The sequence below is a fragment of the Psammomys obesus genome, unplaced genomic scaffold, assembly GCF_907164565.1.
Source record: "Psammomys obesus unplaced genomic scaffold, mPsaObe1.curated_primary_1811, whole genome shotgun sequence".
Classification (NCBI taxonomy): domain Eukaryota; kingdom Metazoa; phylum Chordata; class Mammalia; order Rodentia; family Muridae; genus Psammomys; species Psammomys obesus.
This window is the reverse complement of record NW_026596162.1, coordinates 2,906,736-2,921,222: the sequence shown is the minus strand read 5'-3', so window position 1 is coordinate 2,921,222 and position 14,487 is coordinate 2,906,736. Positions and strand designations below refer to the sequence as shown.

General features: G+C 44.9%; 1 protein-coding gene across 1 annotated transcript in view; it reads left to right on the top strand.

Moving 5' to 3' along the window:
* The first annotated feature begins 9,484 nt into the window (after positions 1 to 9,484).
* F13a1 (coagulation factor XIII A chain) overlaps positions 9,485 to 14,487 on the top strand; it is a 175,253-nt gene continuing 170,250 nt past the window's right edge. Inside the window, exons 1-2 of the mRNA XM_055595172.1 lie at positions 9,485 to 9,542; positions 11,200 to 11,346. Of these exons, the coding sequence (XP_055451147.1) occupies positions 11,217 to 11,346 (130 nt within the window). The 5' untranslated portion in view covers positions 9,485 to 9,542; positions 11,200 to 11,216. The remainder of the gene's footprint in view (positions 9,543 to 11,199; positions 11,347 to 14,487) is intronic.

The window sequence follows — 14,487 nt, the reverse complement described above, 5'->3', positions numbered from 1 at the left end:
TAGATAGATAGATAGATAGATAGATAGATAGATAGATAGATAGATAGATAGATAGATAGATGAGACATACATATATAGATTAGACAGATAGATATAGATAGATGATAGATACATATAGAGATGATAGATACATAGATAGAGATAGATAGAAGATAGATAGATAGATAGATAGATAGATAGATAGATAGATAGATAGATTTAAATTTAGTACTATGGGAAGCTGTGTTGAATGGGTACTTAGGCCAATAGATCCAAGATTGTAAAAGTAACTTTTATTTTCCTGGTGTAATTGTTGTCTTGCAGGTTTATTGTCTTCTTCTGCTAACCCGGGCCTAGTCCTGGAAACTTCTAGCCTCTATGCAATTTAATCTAGGCCTAGAATGTTTTCAGCCTCTGAGACTTACTGCTGAATAAGCTCACTCTTTCTAGGTCTTTCTGAACTCTGGCTGGCTGGTTCAACTCAGCTGTTCTGGCTCAAACTCCTCTCTAAGCTGACTGATTAAAATTGGCTTCTCTCAGCTTCTGAATTGCTGAATTGCTTTGCTTGGCCTCAAATTAACTCTAACAATCTGTTCTAATATTCTGTCTCCTTCTCATTCTCTGGCTTGTTCTGTCTTCACCTCTGTCTAGCTTGTTCTCTCTTCAACCTGTTTTTGTAAAACTGCCTCCTCTCTGTGCTGCTCTCTCAAGTAGCTTCTCTTTTCTCTCTGTTCTCACGAGAGTTGGGTGCTTCTATAAACTAACTTTACCTTCATTGTTAGAGATTAACGCCTTGTAGTAAGATCATGTCTGCATTCCAACCAGATCACACAGACCTAGAAGGTCTTTGGATGTGATTAGAGCAGCCATGTTGCTAGATTAAATTTTCTCTACACAAGATCAGTCTCTGAAAGACATTTTGTAAGACTGTCTCTGTAAATGTGTAGATTAGGGAAACAGAGTGGGCTCACAGGTCTGGTAAATATGGTCAAGTTTTGAAACCATGCCATAGCAACCCAAAGGAGAAAGGGGAAAAGAGCAACCACAACTGGGATGGACGTAAATGGGACACTGGTTACTATTAGGCTGGTTGGTGGGGAGGGCCCATGTCACCTGATGTAGGACTATGTGTGAATAAGACATTTGAGAGAGCATAAAGACTTGCTTACGTACACTTGCATTTATTTTGGTCCTCCCTTTTATGAGGCTTTCAGCCTTGGAAACCCAAGTGCAAAATGAGTGGCGACCTGTTTTAGGCAGGAGATAAAAACAGAAACCATTCCTCCATACGTAACTCAGCAACAGCCTTTACTTTCCATGTTGGTCAGCAGCACAACCTGACTTCACCGATGTGAGCGATGTCATGGGCTTTAGTTCACTAATTAATCTACGTGTATTTCTACACACACACTATATGCCAGATTAAGTCCATAAAGAGATATTTGTCATGGGAGTGAAAGATGAAATATTTTGAAATCTGTGGAATTATGGGGAAAGACTTGTTGATTAAATTCTGAGAGATTGGCTTTTAATACAGTCTCCCCTTCTGAACTGTATGCCTTAAAGGCAGACAGCATCCCTTATTCATCCCACCACCCTCCAGTAGAAGGTGTTAGATAAATATTTATTGAATTAATGTGTTTCACTTATCATTGCTCTGTAATAAAGTGCCCCAAGGCTTCGTGGATAAAACAGTCATTTTATTTCGTTGCTCACTGATTTATGAATTTTTTTGTATGTGGCTCATCCAGGCAGTTTGTCTGAACTCCATATACTGTTAGTGGGGTGCCTCTTTCTCTCCATTTAGCCTTGGAGCCTCTATTTCTCCAAGCATCCTCTGTGCTTCCTCCTCGGGTCAACCAGGCTGCAGGAGTCAGCTAAATTTTCTCATGTAGTTTTAGGATCCTAAGATCATGAAGCAGAAAACTGGCAAAAGCCTTGTGAAGCTCAGGTACTAACCTGGCACAGTCATATCCATTGTTCTCACTGGTTAAGGTGAAGAGCTACTGTGGGAGGGGCCACAGAAAAGGGATGAATGCCACGAGACATGGATAACTGACCCATCTTTGGAAATCAGTTAACACAGAGTGAGCACCTGAACATAAGCAAGAAGGGACCCTTCAGATCTGAAGGAAAAATGTTTCAGACAAAAGGAAATGCTTCCTAAAGCCGAGCATCCATGTGATAGGAGAGAACAGAGCCCTGGGAGGTGCCTGTGGGGTGGAGTGGAGGAGTGCAGGGGTTCAGTTCCATAAAGCCTGAGGTGCATGGTACCTCAGAACTAAGCTTACACACGACTAGTTCTGTTCCCCCTGACTAAAAGGTTTTGCTGTGCTCAGTGGTCCAGAAGGAGAACGGGAAACCAAGGGCAGTGAACTGTGTCACTATCACAGACCGCCTCCCAGGAGCTAACTAACCCCATGCCATTAGCACACTTCGACGACTAAAGCAGGCACACACTTAAGAACCGTAACACGATTTCTTATATTCTTGGGTATTCTGTGCTGTCTCTCTTCTAGGCAAGTTACACTCTCTGAACTAATTAATAAAGAATTTAGGAATGATTTATATGTAAGATAGAAATGTGGGAAGTATTTCCAGTGGATCATCATATATGTCCATATGGCATAACTAATGTGTCAGATGCTATTTTAATCACTTACAGTTAGCTTCATGAGGGAGAGATGTGCCGTTCAGAAACACTCTCTGAGTGAGGAAGGGCTTTGGCAGTTATCTGAAACTTCACTGCAGAAATTGCCAAGTGAGCATCAAAGAATGGAGAACTTGCCCAGTTCTCTTGTGGTGTTTTACGGCCTGTGCATGCTTGTGCAATGGCTGTGGCAATTCATAGTTTGTATCCAGAAGTTCTGCGGTCAGGAAGCCCCTGAAGAACATCACGTCCGTCGTGCCCTGGCAAGTTTGCACAGGGATCCCTTCCTGGGGGTTGGCTTTCAAATTAACTGTTTAAGAGCTGGCATGCCATTATTGTTCATCTACTGGGCACAGGTCGTCTAAAATCCTTCTCTGCTCCTCTCCCCGTACAGCTTCCTTGTGAGATCCAGAATAGAGGGCTTTTCGTTTATTTCGGTTAGAAATATGGGTATTGTCACATAAGAAATGACAGTATCAATCAACTCCCACTGACAAGTGTGAGCTGCAGTTGAAACTCTCCAAGTGGCTCCTGGACTGAAAGCAACAATACATATATCATCGATGAGATGATTAGCAAGTTAAATAGTTGTTTACTTAATAATAGAAAAAATAAGCGCAATAATTAATAGAGAGAGTGAGAGTTCTTATCAGGGTTGAGGGGAGGTTGTTCAGTGCACAGCCACCACCCCCACTTGACACCCCCCCACCTTCCACCCCTGTGACCCTCGTGCAAGGATTGTTTAGAGCTGACTTCATGCCCAGGTGGTAGCAGCATGTTGTGGGGGCTCTCTCCGACCGTCAGAACCTGTGGGCCATTTCACCTGGAAAGTTAGATGATGTGCTGGAGATCCGTGAGTAAGTGGTAAAGAAGCCTAGGTTCTAGCTCTATCACTGAAAAGCACCAAATCCCTGGGGTGCACAAGTATGTACATACATGCCTTCAGGGTGACCTGCAATAAGCGAAGGCAGCCCAGCCGCCCAAAGTTGCTGGGAAGGAAGGTGATCGGGAACCACTCACAAATGAAGGCCGTGCCTCAAGCAGCCAACACAATGAGTAGACAGCTGGTGTAGAGAGCTGCCTTCAGCATGGATTTACTATTTCCTGAAATGAAAAGATGGGAAAGTACCGAGGAGCAAGGAGATATTTGTCACAGGCTCCCTGGGCCTTTCATTGTCACTATGAGCCTTTGAAAACCTTGTTAAGAGCTTCTTTAGGAGAGCGAGTGCATGGCAAAGGTCACTTACTATGCTGGCTGGTTTTGTGTGTCAACTTGACATAAGCTAGAGTTATCAAAGAGAAAGGAGCCTCAGCTGAGGGAATGCCACCATGAGATCCAGCCAGGAGGCATTTTCTCAATTAGTGGTCCACAGGGAAGGGCTCAGCTTATTGTGGGTGGTGTCATCCCTGGTCTGGTGGTCCTGAGTTCTATAATAAAACAGGCTGAGCAAGCCAGGGGACGCAAAACCAGTAAGCAGCACCCCTCCATGGCCTTTCCATCAGCTTCTGCCTCCAGGTTCCATTCCTGCTTGAGTTCCTGTCCTGACTTTCCTCCCCAACTTGCTTTTTGGCCATGGTGTTTCTACAGAGTGACAGAAACCCTGACTAAGACACTTACCTTCATCACCTGCTCACCACCATGGCTGGAACACAGCTGTAAATTTTTCAGCCTCCCTCTGGACCTCTCTGCCATGACAGCTCCTACTGGAGTGGAAAGTTTCTTCTCTACCACTTCCAGCAGCAAGGGCAGTGGAGGAGAGAAGCTCTCCCAAGAGGTAGACTTTGATCCTTCAGGTCAGAGACCAGGGCATCTTTGTACAAGGCCAGTTGTTATTAATAGCACCCCTCACTTCTCTGAAATCCAGTTCCAACCAATGAAAGGTCTTATTAAGTTGGGAAAAAAATAGCGGCATCTAGACATGACTGAGTTCTCTGTTTGTTTGAGATGTGAAATTTTGCGAGTAAATCAAACAGTGTTTGCTGGAACATTCACTACCCGAGCAAACACAGGCCACCTTCTGGAATTTTCATGCTGGAGAAAGATGGTGGGTTTGTTAGTAAGAAAAGTGTCAAAATCACAGACACAAAAGCACAGAATTAAGGAGTTAAGGTTTGGCAGAGGTGGGGGTTGTTTTTGCTTTTGTTTTTCATCTCAAACACCTTCTGTTTGCTCCTTAGTCCCACAGGCTGTTCTGTGTTTCTGATGGGAACTGGAATCCCTGAGTGATGCGTTCAAGCATTCCTGTCTGCCCTTGGGATAGGCATGGTGGTCCAGCTGTAGCTTTCTTTGTGTTTCAGTCAGTAGGACACTGGGATTATGGCCTTTTGCTGTAGAAGAGTGAGAAAGTCTCAGGCTCTTGCAGGAAGAGGCATGCTGGTCTCTTCAGTGGTCTAGTGATGCCAGGAAAGTGGGGCCAAAACAGACTGATTCACTGACAGTTCCTCTTGTTCTGGGCCATAATTGAAGCCTCAGCTGGCATCAGTATCCAGAAAAGGAGCTTGCTGGCTGGCTGTCCACTGATAGGAGCCCTAGAGAGCACCTAGGGGCTTCTCCACACTCTGTCCTGCCCACTCTGTGATGGAGACTGCAGAAAAGAACCCCACAAATGACATCCAAACTGGCTGTTGTCTGAGACCTGGATTTCAGGAATCTTCCCCGTGTTCCTTGGCTGATCAGTGCCACCTACTAAACTTAACAGAACTTCGTCATGTAGACCACCTGCTTCCTTATCAGAGTCTAGGCCAGTGGTTCTCAGCCTTCCCAATGCTGTGACCCTTCCTCGTGTGGTGACCCCCAACCATAAAATCATTTCTGTTGCTACTTCATAACTTTATGCTACCATTAGGATTTTTTTTTTTTTTTTTTTTTGCTACTGTTATGAATCGTAATGTAAGTGTCTGTGCTTTTCCATGGTCTTAGGCAACCCCGTGAAAGGGTCACTCAACTAATGACCAATTCCCTGTAAGAATCCTGGGCACAGAATCTACTGCTCTGGTACACACAATGACACATGTGTGGTCGCTGCTGTGAAGTCTGACCCATCCTATGTGACTTGCATGGGAGAGAACCTGTCATCCTGATTTCCCATGGCCCTTACCCATGGGTCGTTTTGCTGTAATAAACATATCATTAGAACTTATGGGGCACTGATAGCTCTTAACATAGGAGGGTGGTCTTAGGGACCCTAACACAGGGACATGAGTCTTAATGCTATTTCCTAGAACCCTTTGCCCTCTGTAGGCTAAATGGTTTTCTGCTAAGTTCAGTAAAAAGGAGACAATTGAGAGATATTGGACAGGGAGAAATAATCAAAAAGACAGACTGGACTAAAAACCTTGTTTCTAGTAATGACTGACTCTCAAGCCCCCACCAGACAGACCCATTGAAATCCTCAGCTCTGGCCAAATGCTGACACCAGCTACTCAGTTTCTAATTGCAAGGTTGACTCACCTCCACTGTTTGTCCTCCTGTCTCTTCTATCAGCCTGTATAAATAATTCCTCTGTGTCAAGTTCTCTCTTTAAAAATACATAAAGTGGTTTTCCTTTTCCTCTTTTGACTCGCGTGCTATAAATGTCTTCTTCACGCCAAGTGAAAGGCCGTCAGATGTGAAAGACACCACACCATCCCCAAAGACCCCAGCGTCTGTTTATATAGGCTACTTCTGTATGTATCATTTGCTCAAGGTTCATTCTATGACTAGAAACTGTTGTTCTGTCTCTGAAGCCACATGAGGCAATGCTTTAAGATATATGGGATTCAGCCACATACTAGGCTTGATGCTTCTGACACTGGGTTACTGACTACCTTATGAGCCCAGGAAATCCATCACATTTATAAATAATACTAGATTGGTGGTGGACCAGTATTAAACTAAATGCATATGTATACCCACTGAGCTGTGAGTTTTGGGCCAAATGTGATACTATAGTAATGGCTGTGAAGTGACAAGCACATCTTGAATGCACAGCTTAAGTAAAGGGTTGACATCTGTGTAATCTAATGTGAAATGTGCAAGCATGGCCACTCTCGTTCAACTCCCTCATGAGTCTACCAGAGCACTGTGGCATCCTCGCTCAGATCTTCTTCTAGCATGCAACAGAGACTGATGGACTTTGCATGGATGTCTTCAGCAGCCTCTCTCTGGCTGGAGTCCCTGTTGTCCAATGGGACACCAGTCAGGGAAGTGACCCTACAAGTGTCAGGAGCGTTGCCATTAGACAAGCTCCAGCAGGACACCCGAGACCCTGAAGCTGTGATGGGGACTGTTGACAGGGAGTAATTTTCTAGCAAGTGGAGAGGGATCAGAGAAGTGTATTTCTGGCTTGAGGCACAGAGTAGGAAGTTTAGTGATCACAGTAAGGTGAGATAAGGAGTGGGGACAGGAGGGAGAAGACATGACCTGAGAGCATGAAAGATCATACAGGATCTTTTTTCAGTTGATGATTAGAACTTACTTTGAAAGCAAAGTTAGTTAGCCATGGAGATGCTATGGGCAAAGAATCTGGATCCAGATTTGATCTCTCCAGGGCTTCCTGCGACTGCATTGTGGAAAAGGAATTGAAAGGGTTAAAGAGGTAGGTAGGTTCAAGACGAATTAAAAGATGGAATAGGAGACATCCAATGAAAGATTGGATCTGAGGCAGGGTGGGGTTGCCTGGAATTGCCCCATGTCTGAAATTTGTGGCAATACTCAAGGCACTGACAGTCACTGAGATAAGGAACTGTATGATGGGTTTTCAGAGAAAATTTTATCCCATCATGGAGACAATAAGTGTGGGCTGTCACTGAGGTGTGTCAAGAGAAGACGACCGGCAGGCAGGTAGCTAGGAGGGGAGGTCTACAGCTCTAGAAAAGACCATGGCTTGGCACCTAGATTTGGGAAGTTCTAGAAGATACATGGAGTAAAACTATCAGAGTTGCTGGGATGGTAAAAGGATAGCGTGCTGCCCTGGAGGGAATGGCACAGGGCACAGTGTCCCAGAGACCACAGAGAAGACCTTCAAGGACAGAGTGGGCAAGAGAGCTCAGTACCTCAAACGATGGAAAACTCAGTCTTCTTCTTTGGCTTGCAAACAGACATTTGGAAGTGCTCTCATCTCAATGTGGCTTCTCTTCTCCAAAACTCTGCTTGAAATTGGGGCCTCAGTGTGATACCATTGAGGGCTGATTAGACCTCTAAGAGGTGGGTAGGTCTTTAAGAGAGATCAGTGTGGCTCTTGTGGGACTAGGTTCGTTACTCTGAGGTCAGTTCGCTATAAAGCGAAGCTGCCCTCATATTTTCTCTTTTCCAGTCACTCCTATTTTCCCTCCTGCTTTCTGCCTCAGGGATACGCAGTATGAGGTAGACAGAGTCCTTCTTCTCAGCCTGCTGCACCTTGCAATAGTCTCGATAAACCTGTCCCCCTTCTCCCCCCAAAAGATGAGAAAGCACAAGATCTTTGCCAGAAGCTAAGAAGATGACAATGTCATGTTTTTGGGCTTCTCAACCTGCAGAATCATGAGCTAAATAAAACTTTTTTAAAATAAATGTCCCAAATTCAGGTATTTTGTTGCAGCAACAAAATGTACTAAGACAAATAGCTGTTTTTTTGTTAGTTTCAATAAGCATAATGAAAGTAGAACCTAGAAGCCAGAGGCTTGGTGATAGCAGGGGGAAGAGAGATAATTTAAAAAATGACCAGAAAGACATGAGTTGAGAGAAAGCTTTTCAAAATGTTGAAGGGACTCAAATTGAAATTGTGTCAATGCTGACAGGAAGCAGCTGTGAGGGAGCTGGAGCTTGAAGCCGCCAGAGGAAGAGAGGATAAGAGGCACAGCAAAGCCCTTGGGAAAGTAACATAAAACAAGGCAAACGTTTGGTTTGGACAAAGAGGCAGGAGGACTTTTCCATTTCAAGGATACACAGAAGAAAAAAACTTGGTAAAATTAGCTACAAGTCTACAGATATGGGACAGAGAAATGGGGTGGGGAGAGTATGAATTCCTGACTAATAGCATCTCTTGTTCCACTTTGAAATTTGAAGATCGTGTGTGTCAGGGTCAGACATCTGAAGACAATCAGTGCACTGAAGAGGACCTTCGGTTGAAATGAGTAGTACTTAGACATGTGACAATGTCAAAACAAAAGTAGGTAAAGTCTGGGGAGGAAAACTTCCTTTCCTTTCTCTGTAAGTCTTGAAGACACATCAGAATGGCTTTGATGGAAAACACAAAGCGTTTCTCACTTGTGTGGCACTCTTGAGGGCATCTCCTCATCTGTACGGGAACTGGATACCAGTGTGGCTGTCCTGCAGGAAGTCCTGTGGTTTGGCTGGGGCTGAGCCTGGGGCTGGGGTTCTGTGGGTAATTCAAGGAGGCAGTTTTCTTTGCTCAAGAAGGACTCATTGCTCTTGCTTTATGTGTGGTCACAACTGTCTGTGTGACCTGTCTGTGAAAAGGCAGATCCTCCCTCCTGCCAGCTCACCACCCATCTGCATGGCAAAGCATTTCTCCACAGGAAAAAAAAATATGACACTTTAGCCCTTCTGACCCATCAGGAGGGCAGGGGAGAGGCTGGCTAACACCACAGTGCCATTTGCCAGTCACTAGTAGCAGCCAGAGAAGGGAGACGGTGACTCTGGGGATGGGGTGATGAGGAGATGACAACATGGGATCTTGGGAGCAAAGGGGTTGTGGTGGCAGGAAGGAGAACACGCTGGAATAGTACATGGAAGCTCCTAGAAACAGATCTGCCCCCTCCACCAGCTGTCAAGAAAGGGGAGGAGAAATCCTCCGGGATGGGCAGGAGGGTGGGAGCCGTTAGGAAGTTATTTAAGAGCCAACTTTCTGGTCACTTTGCCTGAGTCCTTTTGAGGAAGTACCGAGAGGCACACATTGAACCTACCCGAGCACCCTCTCAGGAGTGCGAGCAGGTAAGAAACCCTCAGAGCAGCTCTGTGCAGCCCTGCTCCAAGCTGTGGCTGTCCCCGTGTCCCTACATTCCACATCTCTAGAGGGATGGGGAGGTCCCTGAAGCAGCCTGTCTCTCCAGTGCCAGTCCGTCACCTCTTTAAGAGGGACCTCTTTTTTAACTCCACCAAGCTATGGCTGGGCTGGTGTAGATGACTTTTAAATGGGGACAGGAGTGGAGTTGCTCCTCCAAAGGCAGGTCCCCTTTCTAGGGGAAGCCAGCTGTGGAGTAAGGACTAAGGTTAAAGGAGAAGGTAAGGCCACCTGGGAATGCCCACCTGACTAGAAGACAGCGGGATTCGTTGCCCTGTCCCATTCACTCTTTCCCTCATCTCAACAGGGGACTGAACTCAAGCTCCTTTCCCTTCCCTGAACTGACCAAGAAGGACAGCTCCCCACCTGGCCTCACCCAGTGGCTTGCACTTCCTTTCTTGACCATCACCTGGAATGTTCCAGTTCTCTGCTTGTCTTGCTCTCTACCAGAAGGCTGTCTGGATGCCCAGCACTGCTCCCTACCTCCTGGCCTCTAGCGACCAGTCACTCTGCCTTTGCAGAAGATCGACTTGTTTTTGTCTTCTCTGTCATTAAAGCTTTTTCTATAAACTCTTCCTGCCTCAGCTCACATGAGATTATCTGTAAATCCCCAAAGACATCTATAGATACCCACACCTATGCTGTTCCTTTATAGGCCCCTTTCTCCTCCCAAGAACAAATACTTTACCAAATGGTCCTGTGCTTAGCCTTGCTTCCACTGCTCCACTCATTTCTAAAACAGCCTAATCAGGTTGGTTTTATAATTGCAAGGGTATGCCTGGTTTTTGCAAACAGCCAGATAGCCAGGGGTCGCTGCCTGGTGAGCCAGGTGAAGAGAGCTCAGAAACAAAGTCCCCCTTGACTTTGGCCAGCTGGTCAACAAGTCCTTTGGGCCCTGAAGGTAAGGGGTGTAGCATTTAGACTGGCTGGTTGCCTGCACAAACTCTGAGGGAAGGGGAAGCAGGCCAGACCAAGATAGAACACAGCCTACTCACAGTTCAGCTGGCCATGGCCATGGCCTCCATTCCACACACCCAAAGAGATTTATGTATGACTCTTCCAAGCTCATCTTAACCCCACTGAACTGTAAACTCTCAGGAAATAGACACTGTTTCCATTATACCTACCTAAGTACTAAGATCATAGCCCGGCTCATAAGAAGCCAGAAGTCAACAGGGGGGAAATTAAATGGCCGATGAAACAGCTTAAAGGGACCATCCTAATCCGGACAAGTTTTCATAAGTCTAAGCCTCACAGTGACTTAGCCTGGTGAGTCTCCATGAGATGAGTGGGGACATGTGCCTATAAACACACAAGACTTTGGGGTCTTGCGGAAAGGAAAATTCTGCTGTCTGAAAACTTTAAAGATTTTCTTTGCTTCAAGCAAACACTCTTTCTTTTGCTTTCTGTACCTACTGACAAACGGGGAGTCTCCCTGAGATCCTCAGGAAGCACGCTCTGTCACTAGGCTGATTCTCGCTGCCACCTCCTGGTTTTCACTTACGTGTGACTTACAACGCATTGCCTGGCCTTTAGAGAGTAGTACTCGGCTCACATTCCTCTCCCTTCTCTTCTCCCTTCCCCAAGGATCCAGTAAGCTGAGAATGTCAGATACTCCAGCAACCACCTTTGGGGGCAGGCGAGCAGTCCCACCCAATAACTCCAATGCAGCAGAAGCTGACCTCCCGACTGAGGAGCTCCAGGGCCTGGTGCCCAGGGGTGTCAACCTGCAAGGTAGGAGGAGCATAGCACTGTATCCGGTAGATCTGGGCCTCCTTTCCCATGGTGGATATGTGTGAGAACCCTCCTCCACTAAGATCTACAAAACAAATGCCCTCTCAGTCTCTGGTAGCCACCCTCAGTTAAGACTCCAAAACCCTTTCAAGCTATAAAAACACCAGAGATTCCGGATGATGGTCCTGGTTTTGGCATTTACTGATCCTGTCACGTAGAGAAGCCATGTCCTCTTTCTACTTCTTAGCCATTCTTTTTACGCGGTTCTGTATTCACTCAGGGCCTCTTTCACCCCTAACATTCTGTGCTTTGGAGAATGTTCTCTATTTGGAAGATTCCACTTCTAAAATATTGTGGCTACGTCTGATTGTCTGGCTTGCAACTCCTTCCTTCTGCCTCCTCTGTCCATGGCTGTGAATCTCAGAGCTGGTGAGAGGTGCCAGATTCTGACAGTAATAGAGATGGAAGCCCTCTATGTGTCTCCTGAGCAGCTGGGATGGGGGGAGCAGGCGAGGCAAGCTGCTTCCTCTGCCTCATCCTGAGGGACCTGCTTTGGGTGCAGCAGCCACCAGCTGACCTCCTCTTGGCCTTGTCAACTGTGACAAGGTCCAGGTGCTGTCACTGGTTTTTGATGCAGGAGCCATTCCCTTGGGGAATGATCAGGGACATCCAGGCTCTTGTCCCTGAATCACATCTAGCTGGATGATGATGGAATATCGTTTATGCACCAAAACCCAGTTTTAGTCCTGTGGGCTCTCGGTGCTGTTTTGCACCGGGGATAAACATCTGCTTGCTGAGGTAGGTTCAGACAGTCACACAGTGGCTTTTAGTGCCCAAGAACTAACTTTCCAGCTAAATGCCACATTGTAAACCCTGACATTAAAGTCACAGAACTGGGGTATACAACCACCCGGCCTCAGTTTCTTTTGTTAACAGGTTAGGAAACAGACCTAAGGCAATCAGTTGATTTTCTTTTGCTTCTTTGCTGCCCAGACTAAAAATCTCTCTCTCCCTTTTTTTTTTTTTAAAGAATGCAAATAAAATTGGAAAGCCTGCAGACAGCAAGCTATCCCATGGGTCACCTTGGGGTATTCAGTTTTCTTGTAAAATTCCCCTCTGGCAGCGAAGACACTGTGCTCTGGAAAGGAGTGCATTGACTCTGGAAGAAGTCAGCCATAGGAAAAGAAGGAGGAAGGGGCTCAGGGCCCTGCAGCAGGATTAATGAAGACACACACAAACCTCCATGCATGTGGTAGAGGATGCAAAGAATTGCTGGTCTCAGAGGCAAAACAAACAAACAAACAAACAAACAAACAAACCAAACCCAGCTCCCTTCCCCCACCCCCCACAATCCCAATGAAAAATCTAAGTGAGTCCTCAAGCCTTAATTTTCCCAAACAAAAAATAAGCAATGTCTCCTGTGCAGGGTGTTCCTAAGGACAGGATAAATATTGCCCACAATAGCATCTGACCCACCACCCTTGACCAATGATGGTCAGCTGACTGGAATATGCGGATGATACTTCCCCATCAGAACATCACTGGTGGAGAACCTAAGGAAATTGTAAATATGAGCCAAATGTTGCCAATGACACATAACAATCACCAGAGCCTTTGAGTAGGGCAGCTGACTTTTTTCCTCTTACCTAAGATAATTGGTTTTCTGTAAATGAACCTTTGGAAGCAGAGATGAGGAATAAGTCACCTATTTTGAAACAGCAGTCTTTATTTACTTTGCAGTCACATGTCCACAGCCCACAGGAAGCAGCCCTCACACAGGAAAGTGAGGGGCCAGTGGCTGCAGAATGATCTGAATGGATGGAAACAGTCACCCACAAATTGAATAACTCACCATGCCTAATCACTATAATTCATTAATAACATGTTTTGGTACGTGCTTGTTCAATGTTTTTTTTTTTTTTTTTTTTTTTTTTTTTTTTTTTTTTTTTTTTTTTTGTTTTTTTTTTTTTTTTTTTTTTTTTTTTTTTTTTTTTTTTTTTTTTTTCACTGAGTGCTGCGAGGGTGGAGCCTCTGAACTGATAATCATAGCTGGATAGTCTCAAGAGAACTGGGCAGGAAAAAAAAAAAAAACAAAGAAAAAAATCAGCAGACATACTGTCTGAACCAGGCTATTATTCTACAGAGTTCAAATTTCTGTTTATTTGTCTAAAAAGCACAGAGTTGGTTTGGCACTAAATATATCAAGCCTCTCCACTAGCAAAATCGCCTTTATAAAGGGACTAATGAATGCCAGGGAAGGCACCGGTTTGTGTAATCTTCTTGCAGTTCACCCAGTGGCCACTAGTGGACCCCGGGAGCACTTAGAGCTCCTCTTAGGATCCTCTGACTTCAAGATAACAGAACCTTATGACCAATTCTTTATCCCCATTACCCTCAATGGTAATTGTTTCGTTTTGAAAACTGCCCCTTTGAAAGTAACACTGCAGATTAGAGAAGAAAGGAAAAGAAAAGAAAGACAATGTTAGGCTTTTCATTTTAATTAGTTCCATCACTTTGAATGCTGACTGTTACTGGAAAGTATTCATTAATATCCAGAACACAACCACATATCTACAATGTAACTGATGTGTATAATAATCTGTCACCATGGCTGTGCATACTTGGTTGAGAATTTTTTATTTGAATGAAGCAGGCCATATTCTCAACCACTTGGAAGGCTGAGGTAGTTGGAGAAATGGCTCAGAGGTTAAGAATACTGCCTGCTCTTCCAGAGGTCCTAAGTTCAATTCCCAGCAACCATATGGTGGCTCATAACCATCAATGGTGAGATCTGATGCCTTCTTCTGCCCTGAAATCATGCATGCAAGCAGGACATTGTGTATATAATAAAACATTACAGGAAGAAAGAATGAAAATTTGATTAAAGTTAAAAAAAAGCTTCATAAATTCACAAAACTTCTCTAAATACATACTATAGTATTTAAGAAAACAGAAATGGGACCTCAGCGGTAGAAGCAAGCTGTAGGCATACCTGATGTTATCACATACTTTTAGAGATCCTTAGTGTTCCCTCTGTGTCCTATAATAGGAGAATTGTCATGAATATCTGCTCATAGTATTTAAATTGATATCAGTGTGTGTGTGTGTGTGTGTGTGTGTGTGTGTGTGTGTGTGTGTGTG